Consider the following 22,396-nt stretch of genomic DNA (forward strand, 5'->3'; position numbering starts at 1 on the left):
CCTGATGGCTACAAGATCCTCTTTGCACCCTGAACCAACTGTCTTGGTGGGGGTGTAGCCTTTATCTCCCTGGAGTGGATCCCTGCCTCTACATTCCTCCTTTGAATGCCTGGTCTGCAAACTCTCTCTCTCTCTCCTGGCCTCTCTCTCACTGTGGTCATTTTCAACCGGCCCCTGGCAAGGTAACCTAGCCAGGTAACAGCCTTCCTCTCCGAGTGGGCGGATCTTGCCTCCTCCCTCTCAACTTCTCCTAAACCTCAACATCCACCTGGATGCTTCCTGTCCTTCTGTACTCTTCGCAACCTCTGCGACTCTCTCTCTCTCTCTCTCTCTCTGTCTCTCTATTCACCGCTCTGCCCCGACTCACTCTGCAGGGCACATCTTGGATGTTCTGATCTCCTCAGACCTCCCCGTCTCTAACCCTCTCACCACTCCTCTCACCTGGAGTGATCACTTTCTCCTTTCCTCTCATCTCTACCCCTAAGGCCAAGCCAACTCCAGCTCTGCCACCCACCTTCTCGGTAATCCGACCCATGAAGCGTGTGTCATTTGAGGCTTTCACCACCACTTTCTCTCCTCCTTCTGCACCTTTGGCTGACTCACACCCTGACACAGCCCTTTCTAACCTTCAGTGCTCTATCTCTGACACTCTTGATGTACTTCCCCCTGTCATGAGGATCCACTTGAAGCCCAAATCCACAGTGCAACTCTTGGTACGACTCAGACCTTGTCACCCTTAAACGCAAGTGTAGGGTGGATGAGAGAAAGTGGAGGGCAACAGGTACAACCTCTGACAAACTGGCCTGGTGCCTTATCCAAAGGCAATAACGACTCTCTGTCCTTGCTAAGAAGAGAGCGCACATCCAAGCCTGCATCTCTGCTGCATCTAACAACTCGGCCGAACTCTTTAAAATCTGCAAGGAGCAGGCCAATCCTGCTGCAGTCTCTACTTCTCCTGTCCCCTCTCAGGCTCTTTGCACCACCCTGGCTTCTCATTTCATCACTAAAACCCAGGACATCCTATCCACCATCTCTTCCTCTACATCCTCCTCCTCCTTTCCTGGCCCTCCTGTGGCTGCCTCTTCACCTCCCTCCTCCTCCTTTCCTTTGTTCACCACTGATGGCATTTCTAAAGAAGTAGGATCTATGAAAGACAGGTTGTTCCCTGTTCTTCCAAAATCATCAAGGACCACTTTGACACCCTTGTTCCAGCCTTGGCCGATTTCTGAAACCACTCTTTCACCACTGGAACCTTCCCCTCCCCTCTAAAGCACTCCCTTGTGCACCCCTTTCTAAAGAAACCTTCTGCTGTTCCCTCCAGTCTGGCCAACTATTGCCCGATCTCCATTACTCCTTTCCTGGGCAAACTCCTGGAAAAGATGCCATCTCCCAGCTTAACCTTCACACTGAATCTGTTGGTTGTCTCCATGGCCATCAGTCTGGCTTCAGAGCTGCCAGAAGCATGGAAAGTGCTCTCCTGAACATCCGTGAAGACCTGCTCTCAAACCTCGATTCTAACCTTCCTTCTGTCCTCATTCTCCTCGATCTTTCCTCTGCTTTCGATATGGTCAACCATGCCAGACTGCTCAACCTACTCCGTGATAACCTGGGTATCACTGATCAGGCCCTGGCCTGGCTGACCTCCTTTCTCACTGACCAACTCTCCCAGCTCCAACTGCGGTCCTTCATCTCTTTTATCTAACTTTCTACCTGTGGTGTTCCGCAGGGGTGTAATCTTTCTCCCTGTCTGTTCAACCTATACCTGGCACCTCTTGCCCACCGCATAGCCGCCTTGTGGTTCCAACTTTCCATGTTATGCGGATGCCACTCAGCTCTCCTTCAGGCTCCCCTCAGCCGCCTCTACTCCTTCTCTCATTCCTGACTGTCTTTCTGCAATTCAGGAGTGGTGTGCCGCCAATGATCTCTGCCTTAATGCCAGTAAGGCTGAGATCCTCCTCATAAAAACACCAGCTCCCTCCTTTCCTCTAACTCTCTGGCCGCCCACCCTGGGCCCTCTTCCTGCTCCTACCTGTGAGGCTAAGAACCACGGGGTCATCTTCGACTCCACACTCTCCTTCTCTCCTCACATCTCTGAAGTCTCTAAGAAGTCAAACTACCAGCTGCACCCTCTCAGAGGTATTCTTACCTTCCTCACTTTCCCCCAGAAGCTCACCGTCTCCAGAGCTCTGGTCTTCTCTAGGCTGGACTAGTGCAACAGCTCCTTTCTAAATCTTCTGCCTCTATTCTCCGCCGTCTACAACTCATCCAAAACAGGACTGCCAGACTTGTCCTTGGCCTCAAGCCCAGGGATCGTATCTCTCCAGCTCTGAAATCCCTTCATTGGCTCCCAGTGGCAGCATGGATCAAGTTCAAGACCCTTTGCATTGTTCACAAAGCTTTCTGGGGCCTGCCACCACACTACCTCCATTTTCTCTTCCTGAATAGCTGCCTTTTTGAGCTCTCCGCTCCTCCACCTCCAACTCTCTGAGGGTCAGTCACTTATCCAAGCAAAGGGTTGAGGGCAGATCTCTTTCTACGGCTGGGTCCTCCACTGGAATAGTCTCCCTGCCTCTCTGAAACTTGAGCAGAACCGGCTCTGGTTCCTGAAGGAACTCAAGGCTTTTCTCTTTGTTTCGACATTTGCTCTTCCTCTCCCTTGCTGATCACCTGCCCGATCCATGCACTGGTCACATGGTCACCCTCTGAATTCACGCCCAGTTCCCTGCCTGTTCAGCTGCAATCCTGCACTACCTCTTGGCTCCCCTGAGAAGCAGGAAAAGAGGAGGGGCATGGGGAAGGAAGGATGAGGGAGAGAGATTAGGGAGTAAATTACATAATAGGAAGAGAGGTCATAGGAAGGAAGGCGAACGTGAATAGAGCTAAGATGGGGGTACTAGAGGGAGAGAGAGATAGAAAGAAAGAAAGGGAAAAGAGAATAGGGCGTCAGGGGGGAATGAAGAAGGATTGATTTCAAGGAGGATCGGAATGAAGAATAGGTGGGGATGGAGCGGATAGAAAGAGGCAGGGAGTTCCAGTGTAAAGGGACAAGGAGCTGAAAGGAGCGGAAACGAGAAGAGACACAAGGGGGTGGGGAACAGAAAGTAAGAAGAGATCAGCGGAGCGAAGGGAGTGAGAGGGAGTGTGGAATGAGATAAGAGAGGAGAGATATGAAGGAGAAAGGTCAGGAAGAGATTTAAAGACAAGATAAAGGAAGTGAAATTTAAGTTGGGAGTGGAAATGAAGCCAGCCTAGGTTAGATAGAGAGGTAGAGATGGAGTCAAGGGGAGAGAGAAGGAGATAGAAGGCAGAGGGCACGGATAGCAGAGTGGTAGATGGATTTTAGGGGGGCAAGGTGGGAGGTGTGGAGACCAAGGAAAAAGAACAAAAGAAGGCGAGAGAAGATGAGGGAGGAGATTAAAAGTTTGATAGCATGAAAGGTGAGACAGGAACGGACTTTACATAAAGGTATGCTTTATTACCAACTTTTCTAGTGATAGCATGGCAGTGCACCAACTCTTGCATAAACATTGGCATTGTTTCTTCCATGACGCAGATCTGACACGTGCTTCCTCCCCCTAGTTACCGTCCACAGACGAGTCTAAAAGACTGTGTTCTTGCTATGACAGTTACATTGCTAGGCACTCGTGATCAAGGTTTTGCCATTGTGGCGCGTGCAATATGTGTGATTGCGCCTCTCAATAAATGTAATTTTATGGATAGGAGTAACAGTAAGAAGCAGGTCATAAAGCATCTTAGAACATGCACCACTTCCAATTTAATGTATGTGATTTCACGCCCCCTACCTGAACCTCTACCTTCGGTCCAGTATACAACCTGTCAAAATCTGCATACGAGAGCCTGTAAATGCCATCAAGATTTGCAATAATGCATACCCGGTGGCTACACAGTTTTGGGGAAGCCATGGTGGGTCGTTGCCAGGATTTAGATTGTATGGTATTGAATGTGGCACACTTCCAGAGATAAGGAGCACCATGGAGATGTTTTTGAGAAGACCAAAGTGTTGGTAGATTTTGAACCAGTACTCAAAGCAGCCAGAAGGGTTGAACATATATGAGGAGTTGTGTTGCTTTTTATGATGAATATTAACTTATATATTAACAAATCAGTTATGCCTAGTAGAACATAGTCAGAATTTTTCTTTGGCTATGCTATCAACTTTCGATTTTCTTTAATATGGAAGTAATGCAATATGAATGTGTAATGGGTCTGGATTGCTAGTAGACAATGGGCCTCATCAGACCAGGCGTCCTTAGTGGGACCCGCTAGCAGACCAGGATGCTAACAATGGGCCCGTCATTAGCGGGCCCGTTGTTAGCATCCTCCCCATTCCCATTGAGCCCTATGGGACTCAATGGAATGGGGATTCATTTTTACCAGAGCCCAGAAAAGGGCAATTACCGGGTCCGCCAAGGTCGGCATGACCCGGTTATTGCACTTTTCTGGGCTCCGGTAAAAAATCATTACCGGCGGCAGCCATGCCCTTAATAAGGGCACGGCTACGGCCAGGGTCGCCATGAAGCCTAATGTGTAGGTAAGATGTAAACTATTTATTTGACATTTTAAATACATGTTTTATAAACTTTTAATACAGTTTAGGTTGAATTGTATTTAGATAGTAAATTATGTGAGTTCCTCAAATTTTGTCAGTTGCCCAATGTGTAACTTCAGCACCTTATTTAGCAAAACTACAGTCGTTTCTATTTCTACAAGGCAAATTGTGGTTTTAAAGATGGAAATTCTCTTTTTGTACCACTTGCACCAATAGCATGTCAGCATCTCCTTTTTCGATGACTCAATAATTCGTTTCTGATTGAAATAATGATTGTTAGGGAAATACAGCTATAAATTCACAATTATCCTTATGTTGAATCAATGAGGCAACTGTTCCATAGATATACACTGGAGTTCACAGCAATGGAAGTGGACAGGTTCACGTGCATGCATGTCAGAGCCTAAGTGCTGCCTTTTCGCCACCACAGACCCTTTGAATGTGCGGGGACACTCGGGAGCACCCCCGTGAACATTGAAAGGTGAGAGTCCCAGTCTGCACCCTGAATGGGCCATGCAAGGAAGGAGAAACAAAATGCACCAAGCCTCGCATGGCTCATTGAGCATGTGCACTGTGGGAACAAAACTGTCAAAGGGAAACGTGTTTCCCTTTGACAGTTTAAGACAGCCCAGAGGCGCTCCCTCAGTGGCAGAAAGCAACATGGGGAGTCCTCAGTTTTTACACTGGCTTGGCTCAACTCCTCCATGATAGGTGAGGGAATGGGCGGGCCGGCACCCCCTCGTCCATTGCGGACGAGCTGCCACTGTGTTTCAAGCAACTGCCTGCTCAAAACACAGGCCTAGCCCTGCCTGCTTGACAAAAGTAAATTCAAAACTCTTTCCACGTTTGGGCTAAGCCACCCGAGCACATCCCGACTGCTGTGGGAATGGCAACCAACCCCACGCAGGACACAATCCCTATTAAGCCAGTCTTTTTAAATGAATGCATGGGTAGGTGGGCTTCCCTGTCTCCGCTTCCCCCTAAAAAACAGAAACAAATGCAATGAGAAGCTGCTTTTCTAACCCTCCCACTGCCACCTGTAATAATGTTCTGTCTCGTGTTTCCACCTCTACCCCAGTCCAACACCTTAGATGCAAACCAGGGCTCCTTCTGCAGAGCTCAGGCATAGTTTTTTTTAAAAGAAAAGAAGCATCCAACACCATGCATCTAGGGTAGGACTGGGGCATAAAATTGCCTCTAGCACCAATGACAAAGTGGCCCACAGTTGCAAAGGGCAATTCATTCCTTTTGTGACAGACCATTTGAGTAGTACCCAAAGGGGAGTTTTTTGATCAAATGTGATGCAAATTGTGCATTTCAAAGAATATTCATTCAGTAACACTGGTCAAAACTACAAACTGAAATTACCCGATAGGCCAGTCCGATCCTGCATGCATCCAACTCCCGTCAATTGTCCTAAACCCTGGAACTGAGTTATCTGAAAGACATTTGCCTGGGGCAAAACCACCAATAATGACTAATTATGGTGCATGCTTACTAGCAATAAAACTTGTGACGGGTGTGTGATGGCGCATGTGTTTTGGATAGCCTCACACGGTACTGTAGCCAGAGGCGTTGCTAGAGGGGGGTTGAGGGGGCTATAGCCCCGGGTCTTTTGGTTGTAGCCCCGGATAGAAGCTCAGGGATTACAACCAAAGAGGCTAGCTAGCCCCCCCAGTCCAAAAAATAGCGTAGCCCCGGATCTTTTCCAGACGGTAGCTACCAAATTCTTTGTCTTCTCTCAGCACAAACACAGTCAGCAAATGAATCTGCAATTTGTGAATGTCTCCTGTATTTCGAGGATCTCTGCATGTTTGACACACACACAAACAAGTTTTTTTGCGGATATTCATGTTTTCTTGACATCATGCATAAAAGCAATTGTCACTGGATAGAACAGCAAATAAAACAGATAAGAAAGACATTCTTTAATCAACAATATATGGATTGCTCCTCTGGGAAATGTTTCACATAATTGAGTTTGAAATCATTCCAACAACATTAAATTGACAAAAATTTGCAGAATTTTAATGTTTCGATGCAGGCCAAAAATGTTTATTGCTATATTTAAATCATATACATAATTATTTTTTCAACAAAAAACATAATTTTGAAATTGAATCAGTTCATGAGACTTTCTTCTTGATTTTCTACAAATTGGCAGGAAAGATAGCTTTAGCAGTGTCTAGTGACATTAATGCTGGCGCAGGACCCAGTGCTAGTGGACCTGCAAATCTTATTAATGACAATAGTTCAAGTGACACTACCGGGGATGAGGGTTCCTCTGCCACAGCGGCTTCTACTGCTAATACGGTTGATACAGACACTGCGTTTCATCTTGGAAGACATTTAGAATCAAAGAGTTGAATGCGAAGCATAAGTTGGCTTGGATGGAGTCTGAGAAAGGAGAGGAAGAGAATGACAGGGCTTTTCAGCTGGTGCTTGCAGGTGTGAATGGGGGTCAGAACTCCCCCGGGCGGGCCTGAGAATGGCTGTGGGCCCTCCTCTGATCCTAGGTTTCTTAAGGATCTGCTTAGTGTGTATGATGAAGAGAATGGGCCTCATTACGAGTCCGGCGGTAACCGCAGCGGTAAAACTGCCTGGTTACCGCCGGACTCGTATTACCATTCTGCCTCCGTGACTCCCGGAATTACCAGGGCATTACAGCCCCGGTGTCCCGGGAGTCACAGAGGCTGAATGGTGTTAATCCCCATTCCCATAGGACTCAATGGGAATGGGGAAGTGGAAACACCGGCACCATCTCGTGATGGTGCCGGTGTTTCCACGTCCGCCTGCAGTCGGGAGGTGGAAGATCACCTTCCGCCTGCAGGACTCGGGATCGGGCGGTCCGGAATTAACAGTGGCGGCGGGTTTACCGCCACTGTTAATTCCAGACCGCCCGACCCGTAATGAGGCCCAATGATATCAAAGCATGGTTACCTGCTTTTAAATTTGCTTGTGAGTTGCAGGAAGCCTGAGACAATTGCTTGCTAGCTCAGAGTCGGAACAGTGCCATTCTGGAGTTGCCAAAAGCTGAAACAAAAAGATTTTTACAAATTAAAGCAGGCTCTCCTCTTAAAGTTTGGGAAGACTTCTGTCCTTTACTTAAATAGGTTTAGAGACTAAAACAAGAAGGAAAATGTCAATTGGTTAACCTATGTTATTGACTCCCTCAAAAGCGTATGTTGTTGGGTTGAGGGCCATAAGGTAACCACTTTTGCAGGCATGATGTATCTTGTCATGCTGGACCACATTTCTGCTGCATGTTCCCCAGAGCAAAATCAACACTAAGCAGATACTAGGAAACTGGTTATTGCTGCTGACTTGTGGGTTTCCCAAAGGGTGTCCCATATGCAGACAAAACAGCTTTCAAGTGTCCCACTACCCAATCAGATATGCCCATCAAGTCCCAAGTCTTTAGCTCATATTATTGTGCATTCCTGTCCAGTGATGGTGTCTTTATTTTCCCACTATATGTACTGTGGGGAAAAGTGATGGACGCCTGAAAGCCTGGATTGGGTGATCATCTCAAACCTTATTTAAACACTCCTCTGGTTTTATGTTTGTTGACTTTAAGGCACAGCGTAAATTATCCCTTTGGATAAAGACGTGTTTCTGCTGATGTGATTTGAAGGTATAATCCCATAAAGAAATCTAAACAGACATCATGGACTTCGGCGCAACAGCTTTAAGATGTTGTAGGAACAAAAAGGTTTACTTCTAGTACGTTTTCACTGTGATGGTTTCTTTTCCAGACGTTCAAGCAGTTTGGTAGAGACAATGAGGGCTCTTTGGGATTTTGGCATTCAGCTCCTAAAGTGTCCGTCTCACATCTGACTACCAAAATAGTCCCCAATCACAGCTCTCTGTCCTTAGCAGAGCATTGAGTGCTGAACGATAGACATAGTAAGTCTCAGGCTGCCAGCGCGCCACTGCTGCGCATGTTGAACCTTCATTTTTATCAGAACTCTGAAGATGCCCAGGCGACTTGACACTCTCACATGCCCCTGCTTTACTCCGCAATACCACTTCCAGGGCTGACCAGCAATGTATCCTACAAAGCCAGTTTGGAAGCAAGAGGTCACCTTTGTGTTGATGTCTTCAATGTTCGATGGCATTAGCTGAGAATGGTCCTGTGGCCACAGGACCCACGGGATGTCTAGACCCACCACATATCCACCACATAGTTCAAATATGCTCCACAAAGGAGGAAATTCCTTAGCTCGGATGGCCATGTCCCCCTCCGTCTCTCCTGGAAGCTCATGCCCAGAGGATGGAATTCTCAGCCGCTGCATCCATGCCATTGGCAAGATGCTAAGAGTTTACCCTTGGCCATTGTGGAGTATAGTACAGGGGTGGAGGGATACATTCTGTCAATGAGCAGGTTTCTTTGACCTTGCAGGAAATGGGTGCAGAACAGTTTCCTCGCCTTTACTGTTACAAAACCAAGTGCCAATGCCTACTTGGACTATACCTCTAAGAGCTTCTGATGATGGAGCATACCTCATTGGCGATGTTCCAGCACCACCCACAGTCAACAGAGTGGTCTCCCACCCCCCAATGTTTCAGAGAACATGTCATTAAGACTCCAGAAACTCTGAACCAGGAGGTGCAACTTGGCCCAGGCCCACCCTAGAAGGGACAGTGTTGCTTACTCTAGAGATTCTGACCTTTGTGGGAAAGAATCACAAGGTTTTGTATAAGAGGGCAAATTATTTCTGGAAATTGTGCCAGGACAAGGTCCTGGATATTGATGACCTCTTGCCAAGATAATTGACCTAGTGGAGCGTACCCAGGACACTTGTGTGCCAATGGATTTAGCAACTCTGGTCATCTGAGCTTTTGGTTATTTTATCTCCATAGGCTGACACATGTTGAATCGGCCCCCACTGTTAATGCACTGAGGATCCCGAACTCAGAAAGCGAGCTGATCGATCATATATGCATGATGGTTGAATAATCTATACACCACACCGTCCTAATTTTGGAAAGACATTTTATTCCTTCACTCTTATCAACTGTAAGCTTAGGCAATTGCATAACCACGCATCCCACTTGATGTTGGTATCTGGTCATTCTTTTCAGAATGGAACATTTGCCGGAGTATTCTCTCCTTATCTGTATCTGAAGACGTGGATTCTCAGATCTTGTGCCATTGTGCACCTGACTACGGTAAGCACGGTGATCACATGAATCAGTCTTCCGCGAGAGACTCACTGAATAAATAAGGTATTAATTGCCATTATAACGCATATACTAAAAATTGTTGCAACCCCACAAACTCCTGACACTGTGTTCTGGCTATTCTTTCCTGACAGAACTCATAGGATTCCTCACATATACTTCTTGTCTCTGTCCTGATGAAGGCCGACCCATTTGCCGCTAACCAAGATAGCCCTGAGGCCGAAACACAGTTGTGTTGACCCAATACTTCATATACATTTTGTCACTTATACATACTTGTACACGCTACATCGCAATTACTTTATAATTCTATTATGTCATGTTCTGCAATGATGAATATGAAATGTAATTGCTTAATTGTTAACTGAAAGAATTTAGTTTCTGTTTTTCCATGTGTATACTATGTCTACATTTTTTTTGTACCTGGGAGCATCCTTTGTCGACTTTGATTAGTTGTAGTGACTCCTGGCTACTTATACATGTCTTAACCAGAATTAAAGTAGCTGTCACAATTTTTGCACTTTGTTGTGTACACTGACTGTTAGGATTCAGTGTTGAGTTGCGCATGGGGTTCATATGTCCTTGCTCAATTGTGTTTTCATAGAATTGTTCCTTCCTGGGTAGAGCAGGGCATCAACCAGGTGCCCTTTGTTTTTTAATCATTGACACGTGTTTCGGCCATAGGCCTTTTTCAAATCAGGGCATAGTCAATAATCCATTTGTCATTTACAGTTTAGTTGAGCTGTTTCATATTGGTGGGAGAAACCCTGTCAGATCGGCTTCTGAGTTACACGCAGCGGCTCTCTCGGGACAAAGGATGTCTGATGTTAACATCCTGGACATTTATCAGAGATCTTCTCGTCATCTCCTCTGTGATTTCTAGATGCACTTGTGTTAGTCCCAGAGTGGGGTCTTTCCCAGCCTTTTCAGGTCACCCACAACTTTAAATGGTTCATGGGTCATGCAAGTATGATCAAATTACTTCTCCTTCCTGGATCGAATGGTAAGTTGTTCTTAGCATTGAGGGTGCCTTTTTTTAGGCAGTGATCTCAATCACAGGAGCTCGCTGTGCGAGCACTGACATGGTGCAGGTGTGCATAAACACTTCCCATTTTGGAGCTTGTTCTTTTAGTGGAGCCATTGCTTCCAAAGATTTCAGTGCAGTTGGAGCCTAGTTCAAGGATATTTTGAAGGTCGCAGGTGTTACCTGGTACATTTCTGATTCTGCACTTTATTTTGGTTTGAGATACATCACATCTAAAGCAGGAAGACTGGCCTAATGATTTGGCATAAGGACTGGCCTAAACATCTAACAGCCATGAAAGCAGATGTCGCAGAAAACAGTAGCTACTGTGTAATGCCGCCGCAGGCAGGCCTCAGAGATCGGCAACCATAGCCCTCCCTCTTTGAGAAGTACACAGTCCTGAAGCTGCTGGCTCAAGTCCCAAGGCTGCCTCGGAGAAGCAGCCAGCCAGTTACGAAATGTACACTCTTTGGCAAAATGACCTATTGTTATGAATACGTACGGCTAAGGGGAGGAGATCAATATGTAGCTTTGCATTGCACATAAGTATGAGGCAGATTTGGGAGGGGTCAGAGTCGATACAGCCCTCCAGAGCCTGGTGTGTGTGTTAACATTACAGCGCTTTTACACCCCACTTCTGGTATTAGGTATTATTTGTGTCTGAGTGCCGAGTGCCGGGAATGCCTGAGACGGTGTGAGGGAGCTGGATTTGCACTAGTCTCGCGGGGAGCAGGACAAACGAATGTAACAGCAGGCGGACCAGGAGACTATCTCTTAAGACCTATTAAAGCCTGGTGACAGAGTGACAGCCTTTAATAAGCACAATACCCACTTGTGTTAGTGTCTTGAATTGGAATACAGAGTTCCCTGCCCTGACTAGTAAAATGGGAGTTCTGATTCTAATAAGGACATAGTGGTGAATATTATCATACCCCGCTGGCTGTTAACTGGAAAATGTATTGTTTTTCTAGTGATGAGTGTACTTTTGGGTACTCATTTTCTTTCGCGTTTAACAGGATCAGGGTCTCGACCCTATCAAGCGGGAGGAGGGACACCTTAAAACCTGGAGTAAGGGGCCTACTAGGGCGTATGCGGGAGCCTGTCCTACGTCAGAGGTGTGGTGAGGGAGTAGGGTGTCCCCAGTCCCTGACCCACCTGAGCATGTCTTGTGCTGCTCAAAGATTCATCCAAGTGACTTTTCCACCGTGCCTAGCTGCCTTTTTTTCCGGCCAGAAGTGTTTTCCTTTTCTTGCGAGCTACGGCAACCAGAATCCACCACGCCATCTTCAGACCACGCCAAACGGGAGAAGCGGGACCGCTGTTATTCTGACTCAGCCGCCGATCTGCAATGCCACCTACCAAGGAGCAACCAGATGGAGAAAAGTAGACGCAGAAAGACGGAGCCTTGCCACACAGGGAGACCGGACAGAATGCTGCAGGTGAAAAAAGGACAGGAAAACAATGAATTTGAAAACTTTTCACATGGAAAGCGCACCCTTAGAAGAAAGCACAGGGGAAGATTGACTACGTAGAACAGGTGATAGTATTATATGATGGGTTATTTATAAAGCGCTTAATATCAAGTGGTTTCTAAGCGTGGACCCGGGAATCGAACCTGTGTTGCTCTGTGTTGTCTTGCTTCCAAGGCGAGCTCCGGAGACTATTAGATAGCCTAGTAGATTGGCCCCTACTAGTCCCCAGACTAGTAGGGGCCAATGGGAAGGTGGAAGTGGTCCTCATCATGACAGGCAGGGATATAAGACCCTGTGGTCAAAGGCAAGGATGAGGAGTGTTCGGGTGAGGTCAGAAGAAGTGGAGGTGGACCGAGCGACCACACCACATACAGCAGAAGGTGGGGCGGATTTCTGCAGAGTCGGATGAAGTGGTGAATGAAAGTGCAGGTCAATGGTGTGAGAGACAGTGGTACCAAGTCTGAAGTATTGTAGTGCGCATTAGATGTGAGTGTCAAGATGTGTGACGAGAGTGGTACAGAGAGAGAGAGAGAGAGAGAGAGAGAGAGAGAGAGAGAGAGAGAGAGAGAGAGAGAGAGAGAGAGAGAGAGGAGAGACGGAAAGCAGGCATTTTGGTGAGGTTGGCGACTAGGAGGCATTGATAGTCGGAGTAAGAGGAGTGTGAGAAGATTTGCAGAAGGAGGGAGAGGGAGAGAGGAGGGAGTAGCAAGGAAGAGAGAGTGAAGGAGGTGAAGTGGATGAGTAGCGAGAGAGGTGACCTGGAACGGAAAGAAGATAGAGGACCTAAGGAGGTCAAGGGGTGGAGGAGAGAAGGAGAGAGAGAGAGGGCGAGAGGGAGATGGAGAGAGAGAGAGAGTGAGAGAGAGACACAGAGAGAGTCATAGACCAGTTTAGTGCCAGACAGTAGAAATTATCTTTTTTCTAGTTTCATCACATCTTGTTGGGGAGTAGGGACACCGGGGGTAGGGTGAAAGGAGCCAATTGGAAAGTCGAAGGTGAGACAAGGGACACCCGAAGGCTGACCGTTCAACTGCCATTCAACTGTTTTATTTATTTATTTAATATTTATATTGCGCCGGTAGCTCGCGAGCCTCGGGGCGCAGAAACAAGGACACGAGAATGGACGGAACAGATAGTGATTAGACAGAGCAGACGGGACAGTCACATAGAATTAACTGAGGTATATGCCGTGATGGCCGTTTATTTGAAGATATGGGTTTTTACCTGTTTGCGAAAACGCAAGTAGTTGGTTTCCAGTCTAAGGTGGTCTGGTAGATTGTTCCAAAGGTTGGCTGCAAGGGTTGGAAAGGCTCTACCTAAGCCACTTTTGAGTTTGTGAGGTGACGTAGCAATTTTAACAAGTTGGGATGATCTCAGTGTTCTATTAGGAACGTATGGTGTGATCCTAGTTTTTAAGTAGGTTGGTGCCTTTCCGTAGATGCATCTGTGAACGATGGTTAAGGTTTTGAAATGCACCCTATCTTCGATTTTCAGCCAATGAAGCTCCCTTCTGGAGTTGCTGATATGTTCTGTTTTAGTTTTGAGCTTGACAATTCTTACCGCGTTGTTCTGTACAATTTGGTAGCTTTGTAGGCATTGCTTGGAGGCACCCAGGACTAGAGCGTTGCCATAGTCAAGGCGCGATAAAATGGTGGCTCTTGCTATGGTCGCACAATTTTCCTCGGATATGAAAGGTCTGATGGCTTTTATTAGACGGAGGTGGTAGGCACAGTTTTTTTTGATGAACTGTACTTGGGCGTCCGCACCCAACAATGCTTCTAGCAGCATACCTATGGGGAATGGGGGTATCTTTAATGTGGAAGGATGTGTAGGATGAGGGTAGCTTAGCACGAGCAGAGGATGAGCCGAAAATCATGAGTTCCGTTTTTTTTCCGTTTAGGCCATCCAATTGGAGTCCATCCATTGCTCCACGTGGTTGTATATCGTGGTAAGTTGCTCGCTATCTTTCTGATAATTGCCACTTAGTTCGAATACAAGCTGCGTGTCGTCAGCATAGTTAGTGAAATAGGTGTTTATGTGGTCTAGAACAAGGCATAGGTATTTTAAGTAAAGATTGAACAGTAGGGGTGACATACTGGCCCCTTGGGGAACTCCACAGAGGATTTCTTTTTCGAGGGAGAACTTGTCCCCCCAGTGCACTCTGGATATTCTGTTTTTTAGAAAGGACATTATCCATCTGATGGCTTCATCAGAGCAGTTGGTGGTCTTTTTTAGCGTATTCTGGAGTAGGTTATGGTCGAGGAGATCAAATGCGGCGCTGAGGTCGAGTAGAACGAGGAGGCCTGTCTTACCCTTGTCAATAATACCGAGCATTTTGGTCTGCAGATCTAACATGGCCGTATCGGTACTGTGTGCGGGGCGAAAACCAGACTGCTGTGGGTGGAGGGAATTAGATTCCTCTACGTGTGCCTGGAGCTGCATGGTGGCGATCTTATCCATGATTTTGAGGATGAAGTTGCAGTTTGTTATGGGTCTGAGATTATTCGGATCGCGTTGGTCGAGATTGGGTTTTTTTACCAGAGGGGTTACTGTGACTTCCTGGTCTCTAAAAGAGGCATTATTGATCTTTGTCAGGATGGGGGCGAAAATGTCTATGTTGTCCAATATTATCTTAGGTGGAATGATATTCTCTGCACAGGTCGTGGGTTTCATGGTCGCCAGTACTTTGATCATTTCGCTGTTGTTGATCTCTGTGAACTTGAAAGTTCCAATACCTGCTGTTGCAGTCTCAGCTGGCAGAGTAACTGTCGTTTTTTTGTTGGTCAGGGAATTTATGATGGCGTCCCTGCTTTTGAAATTTTGTTGAAGAAGGCGATCTGGGTGGCATCGCATTCTTCTTGAGAGGGTAGGAAAGGAGGGGTAATGGCTTTGGGTTTTTCTATGGATTTAAGGATATTGAATAGTTTGCTGGTGGAATTGGTGGCTGTAGAAATCTGTTCGTTATAGAAGTTTTTTTTGGCCTCGGTTATCATATGTTTATATATTATTTCGCTTTCCTTCCAACGGGCTTTATTGGCTGATGAAGGATTTATAGCCATACATTTTCTCTGTTTCGTTTGTCCTTTTTTTGTTCTGCAAGTTCTTTGGAGAACCATTGTGGTTTTTTTTGGGTGGGTCTAGTTGATTTAGTTTGAAGGGGGGCAATTTGGTCTGTGAGTTTCTCGAGGTGACTAAGTAGATTTGCTAACGTTGTTTCGCAGGAGTCATTCTCGGTTTGGTTTTTATCCACCTCAGCTAGGCATTGTATGAGGTGGTTCCTATCAATGTTTTTGTAGTTACGGTGTGTCGAGAGGGTCGGGCAGTTAGGGGTTTTGGGTTTGGGAAGAGGCAGGGTGATGTGGAAGGATATGCTATGATGGTCTGACCAAATGCAGGGTTCAGTCTTAAACTCTCGGGTTTCGAGATTGTTAGAGACGACCCAGTTAAGAAGATGGCCGTTGTCCATTGTGGGCTCTTGGTTGTTGATCTCAAAGTCAATGTTGTTTAGGGATCTTTGAAGTTGAACTTCTTCCATTAAAAATAAAATCCTGAACTTCACAGCTCGGTCCTTGAGTTATTTGGTTATTGAAGCCTTCTGTGCCACCTCTCTAATTGCTTCCTGAGGGATGTGCGTGGTTTGGTTTGTTTGGTAGTGATCCTGTGGATTTTGAGCTGTGTTGATGGTTGTGACTCTGCCGGTGCTGCCATGTTGGTTACGTGGTGGATTCCCCATTAGGAATTTGCCTCAAGACGTTCAATTCAAAGAAAGAGGAAGAGCTTACTCAAAGGAAGTGAGGTCATGCACACGTGGAGGGGAAAGTTGAGGAAGAACCATGTGACAGGATTGATAATTGTTTTGTTTCTGTTTTTTTGTGGTTTGCGTTCATTACTTTTCTCTACTGCTGTTTCTGTTTCAAGAGGCAAAACAATGGTCAGTCATCCTTTGTCCATAGCTCAGTTTTGTCACGTGAGTTCAAGTGGAAGCTAAGGCATCTAATTCGGGGAGTGGGGGCGGGGCGGGCTCCTTTTTGTTCCAGGTCATAAAGATTTCTATTTTGCATAATTGAGGGAACAAAGTGTAAATCCGTAGAAAAGGAAGAGAAGGGCAGGCACTAAATGGATAGAGTTAAAAGGCAGGAGAATGAGGAGTGGGGGAAGAGTAAGGGTGCTGTGCAAATGTTCTGTCAAAATGTGAAGACACTGACAGCAGTTTCAGTGATGATTGGCTTAGGCACTGAGTTGAAACATGTGTGGCCATTGTTTGCTGGTGGGGGTAGGCCTGGCCTGGGCACTTCATTTGAGCCTGGATGACTGGTAAAGGCTATCTCTGTAATGTTGGGTGATCTCTGGTCTGGCCATTATGGCGAACAGTTCCTCTATGACCTGAGTTTGGTCTATAACCTGGTAAAGGAAGGGAGTCAGGGGGCTTTCTTATCTTTAATGAAGGGTATGAGTTCCCTATGGCCTTGCCATTGGACCTGTGCTGGCCTTTAATACGTGTAGTGATTTAACTTGGAGAGCTGGGCATTATAATCTGCGGAGAGTGGAGGGTTGCCTGGTCATTGTAAGGCTTCCCTTCTATAACGTTGGGGCAGTGGCTGGCTTGGAACATTTACGTAGTGGTGCTCTTTAATCCAGGGATAACAGCGGGCAAACGTGTCATTGGTTACCGTGGGTGGACTTGAGGAGTTCTGGTCCGGCTCTTAGCATTTTGTCGTCATGCTTTCACTACAGTTGTCTTTGGGATAATTGCGATAGTTTGGATTGAAGGTGTTGCTGTTGGCTGCAAAGCAGAGAACTGCCTGGCGGTCGCAATCACAGGCCATTTTCCCACAGGCACCCGCGGAAACTGCAATGAAAGGAAAGCAGGAATCACTCAATGTCATTCGCCAGCTGATTGCAAGATATTGTCATTGCATGAACATCGGAAAAGCTGAAAGCTACTTCCGGCAAACCACTATCACTCGATGAACTGTGCGGAATCATCCCCTTTCCCCTGTGTAACCCACTGGAAGCGCAGCATTAAGAGGCATACGGTACTCACACACCAGCCCAGCAAACCATTATGGTATTTGATGGCGGGGACCTGGTACGTTTGCGCTCAGGCGTAGCCAGCTAACCCGCCGCCAATTGTTCATCATTTGCACAGCAGAGTGCAAATGTGTAGGGCAAAAAGCGACTTACGCTGCAAAAGGCCGAGTACATCACCTTGTGCCCTGTTCTTATGCACTCCACTGTGCAAAGTGAGTAAACACTGACTGGCATGTTCACATGCTAGGCAGTGTTTACATTTAATTGTGAGTGCCACTTGCCATGCTTGCATGTACAAGCTGCCTACCAATACATGGCCGGAGGCATGTACAATGGATCCCCATGGAGCCTGCCGGCTTTATGCTAATGCATTAAGCCAATGGACCCCGTAGCGATCGCCAGCATTTGCTTCGGCATGAAAATCCATGGAGAATTTGCATGGCAGAGAGGAAGAAAGGTGTTGGAAACACAAGTTGTATTCCAACTCCTTCCCATGGTTTTCTGCCTCTTATTGTCACCCATTATCTTCCTCATGGCTCGGAGGTTACCAGTTGCATTTAGCATTCTCAAAGCCTGAAAATAAATAAATGAATGTCTCCTTGGATGTCACGCATTGAACAATACAATATCAGCTTCCATTTGGTTGCCTATGACACACAGTTTCACTTCGACCTTCAGGATATGACTGAAACACGTCCATAACCTGGTCAGACAGACTTGGCTATGCATCCTCTGAAAGAACCTGCCATTCTGCTCCTAAACACAATGCTGATAGTTTGCCTTTCCTTCCTTTTCTTGAAGCGATCCCCTACTTCAAAGTCTGCCACTGCTGTATGCAACAGCAGTATTCTAACATAGCAGAAACTTCAAGTATGTATCCATTAGAAGCAAACATCTCTCAGTGAAAGCAAAGGTTACAAAAAGATCATGCAGTGTGTACTTTGACTGGGCATTCTGGAGCAACATGATGATATGATATGGCATTTATAACGCTTATAACGCGCCTATACACAAGTGTTTCTAGTGTTTCTAGGTTACTTATATAAGATGGCCTCTACACGCATGGTCTGTGGAACTGTCAGGCAATCGCTTTTCAAGGCAGGCCCTTCTGGTAAGACAATGCATCCCTGATTCACCCGTACATGGCCCATAGTACATGGCCAGTGGCTAATTTTCAGGGTAGGGCCTTCGGTTCTGCCACGGGCAAGCCCCAATCACCGATGTGCCCACTCGGCGTGGCCTGCAGCAACTTCGGCAAGGGCTAGGGCTTCGGCCTTACTCCATTCTACCCTGTGCCACCAGACACACTGGGCATGGCCTTTGGCCATACCCAGCAGATACTTTGCCCCGCCACAGTCTACAATGCGTGTCCTTGTGGGCTCAAGAGGTACGGCTTATGACTTAGTCATACATCCTACATCCTGCCCATATTGAGCACTGACAATACCTACGGCCATGGCAATTGGCCACATTGCATGCGCCCAGAACTGACCTAAAGAGGCCATGCCCCAGAACCAGTCAACCTGCTACAGTAGCCATTTAACCGGACCAGTGGGCAGCCCTAATGGCCACTTCCCGTTAGTAGTCAGGCATTGGATCGCCAGTAGCCCCTTGGTCTGCTAGTGGCTCGCAGACCACCAGCCAGGTCCATAGGCTTCAAGTTAGATCCAAGACCCGGCTCATTTCTGCAGACTCTGCTGGTGGCCTGAGGACCCTGCAGTCGAGACAGCCATGTTTTATCTGGGGACAGATTCCATCCCCCAGGTTACACTCCCCTTCACCTATGGTCAGGGAGACCCGCATAAGGCTGCAATTTGCCCCGGATGGTTGGCCTTGGACCCAGTGCTGGCCTTTTGACACAGTGGTTGAATCTAATTTTCTTTTGCTCTTTTTGATGCTCACATCAACCACATTGTCAGGGGGGGCATTCTGCTACCCTATTGCCCCCAGCCAACCTTATTGGCAATGTGGTGATCCTTTTTGATATCTAGAGACTCATGTGTGCAGACAAATATAGGCGATTTAACTCCCTCAAACTGACTGTGTGTGCCTATGTGTGACTGTGTGTCTATGGACAGTCCGCCTGGATCCAGATGTCACTAACAGGGTTTTGGCCACTTTTGTCCAGCTGGAAAACAAACCACCTGCCGGGATTGATCTTTCATGCATGTGTGTAATCTACACCTGTGTTTTATTCATAGTGCTCCTGCTGTCACTTGCGGTACGAACAGCATATTATGTCGAGACGAATGAGGTAAAAACTCTGGTGTATCCTCCTGTAAGAGAGAAAGAGGATGCAAACGTGGCAACTACTAGGCAGCGGGAACTTCATATGATTGTTCCCACTCTAAAGGTACCCACAAGAGCACCTGATCCTGTGATAATTGGACTAAGTTAACCCTTTGTAGAGAGGTCACGTATGGGAGTGTTTGCAGACCTTATGTGGTTATCATTTGCTGCTGCTAGACAAAAACAGCAGGATAGGGAGAGGCTTTTTGCACATTCCCCTAGACAGATAGCAGATGAAAACGCACCCAGTCCACTGACAAATGCTCCATTGATTGGTCCACGAAGGAAGAGTTATACTGAAATGCTTCATGATTTGATAATAGAAGCCCATATGGAAAAAGCAAGATCAAAAAGAAATGCCAAGGACGATGATTATGAGATTAATAACTATCCAGACAGTACAGCGCATTTGGGGAATAACATTTGGTATCAGCATATGAAGGAAGTAGGAAGAAGTCATCGAAGGAAGAATGCTTTGTATGTGCACTCCTGCCCTATAGTATGGGGAAGTCCAAGATCTTCATAGCTATTGAAATAGACGTTCAGACAGCTCATTGTCTGTCACACATCAACAAGAGGCTGTTCATGGGCTGAGATGCCTATCTCAAATGGGCAACTGAATGGACAAATCCAGATGAAGATGACTATGTCCAGGATACGAAGATAAGAAATAGGGACCATACCAAGAATCACGTGATCAGATATGAAACGCCTGGAGTAAAATGGCCTGGAATCAGATGGGAAGTAAACAAAAGACTTAAGAATCCCTGAAAAAATGCAGAAGAGGATCGTAAATGGAAAAATAGAGGCCAGATGCAGATTTGGGGATCAGTACTTTCACCATATGGATAGGAAGAAGGAGTGGTTATTTGCAGATGCTAGTTTATCATTGGGTTCTATAAAGAAACTGTTGACCTAGTGCAAAATGGATGTAAGCCATTATGGTCAAGACTTGCTAAGCTAGTGACCTGGGTTGAAGATAGAGGAGGACCCTTGGAGATACTTTGAGCCATTTAATAGTGCTCTTGCGGAAGTTATGGGCAGACTGCATCACTCTTAGTGAGGGTGGTAATGAGTTCCATACTTCAGCTGCCTTAACAGGGAAGCTACATCCCCGATTCTTGCTAACTTGAATCTGGGGATAGCAAGGTGATTAGTGTTAGAAAATCTAGTAATCCTGGTTGTAGACCTTTTGTTGAATCTTTCGGCCAAGTAGCTAGGTGCAGCATTATTCAAGCATTTGTAGGTCAAAGTTGTGACCTTCAGCTTGATTTTGTCAAGCGTGGAGAGCCAATTATTAGCTCTTCGAATCACGGAAATTTGTTCTCGTTTGGCAATTCCTAATGCTGCTCTAAGAGCATTATTTTGCAGTGTCTGAACCTTTTTGATGATTTGTTTATTGGCACCTATGAATAAAGCGTTGCAATAGTCCACTTTTGATAAAATCAGGGCTCGGCTAAGGTGATACAACTACTATTTGAAAGAAAGGATTTGCTAGCCCTAATCAATTTGCACATGTAGGCTGTAGATGAAGCCACCGCATTGACTTGCTTGTTGAGGGATAGAGTTGAGTCTAGGTAAAAGCCCAGTGTTTTCACCTCTTTAGCTACGGTGACAGTGTTATTATCAATATTGAAGGTGGAATAATTAGAATTACATTTATTAAGTGATGCAGAAGTGCCCAGGATGATGATCTCCGTCTTATCGCCATTCAGGCATAGACTGTGGGTGGTCATCCATGCCTGTATGATGGGATAGCTCTTGTTCACCAAGGCCAAATCCTTAACATAATCACCTGAAAGAGGTAGGAGGATCAGAGTGTCATCTGCATAGTTAGTGTAGGTGACACCCTGAAGGTCCAGATCATCGAAAAGGGGCTTAGAGAACATTTTATAGAGGGTAGGGGAGACACAAGACCCCTGGGGCACTCCACAAGTGATGGGGATCGGGTCAGCAGCTTCAGTCGGGGAGAAGAATCTCATAGTCCTATTATTGAGAAAGGATTGTATCCAGTCTATGGCTTCCGCAGAGAAGTGGGCAGCTGTATCCAGGTGACTACAAAGGACTCCATGGTCAACTAAATCAAATGCTGCAGAAAGATCTAATAAGAGAAGGAGGATGGGAGTCCCCTTATCTCTGAGTTCATCAATCTGCGTCTTTAGGTCTATTAGGGCTGTTTCAGTTCCATACTGAGGCCGGAAACCCGACTGGCGTGAACCTAGTAAGGAATTAGATTCCAAGTGTTTCTGAATTTGTGAATAGGCCATTTTGTCTAGTATTTTCAGCAGGAATGGCTCAGTAGTAATGGGTCGGTAGTTGGTCAGGAGGGTGGGGTCCAGTGTCTGTTTTTTTAAAAGTAGGAGCACCCAAGATTCCTTTAGGTTAGCTGGGATTTGGCCAGATGTGAATGAGGCAGTTATGATTATCAGTTTAGTGATGAACGGGGCCAGGTCTCTAGCAGCGTCCTTTATAAGTTGTGCTGGGCAGAGGTCTCCCTTGCAGTTGGAAGGTTTAAGAGAAAGGATCATTTTTTCAGTCTCGAGTGTAGTAACCTTCGTGAACTTGAAGCGTGGGGGGTAATTAAGGCTGTTAGGATCAGTATCCAGTGTAAATGGAGGAGATGATGGGGAGGTTGTGGTGAGTGACTCTTTCTTGCTGGATATGAATACAGCTATGGATGGAGGTGTTAAATCGGAGAATCATGTTGCATATTCATACCTTCTCATGATGACGAGAATGACACCTTGACAGAGGCCATAGAAATGCTGACAAACTGCAGAGATGATAGAGGAAGTAGGAGATATTGCTGATGATAGCTAGTTTGGA

The 22,396-nt window shown here is 46.3% G+C and overlaps 1 protein-coding gene across 1 annotated transcript in view; it reads right to left on the minus strand.

Annotated features, from left to right (window-relative positions):
• Nucleotides 1-6,503: 6,503 nt before the first annotated feature.
• The window catches only part of LOC138472397 (neutral phospholipase A2 ammodytin I2-like), a 110,161-nt gene continuing 94,268 nt past the window's right edge, over nt 6,504-22,396 (minus strand). The window contains exons 6-7 of the mRNA XM_069610533.1: nt 16,921-17,099; nt 6,504-12,211 (exon numbers count right to left, since the gene is read on the minus strand). Of these exons, the coding sequence (XP_069466634.1) occupies nt 16,954-17,099 (146 nt within the window). The 3' untranslated portion in view covers nt 6,504-12,211; nt 16,921-16,953. The remainder of the gene's footprint in view (nt 12,212-16,920; nt 17,100-22,396) is intronic.

The sequence above is a fragment of the Ambystoma mexicanum genome, chromosome 8 (assembly GCF_040938575.1).
Source record: "Ambystoma mexicanum isolate Mex_15411 chromosome 8, UKY_AmexF1_1, whole genome shotgun sequence".
Taxonomy (NCBI): Eukaryota; Metazoa; Chordata; class Amphibia; order Caudata; family Ambystomatidae; genus Ambystoma; species Ambystoma mexicanum.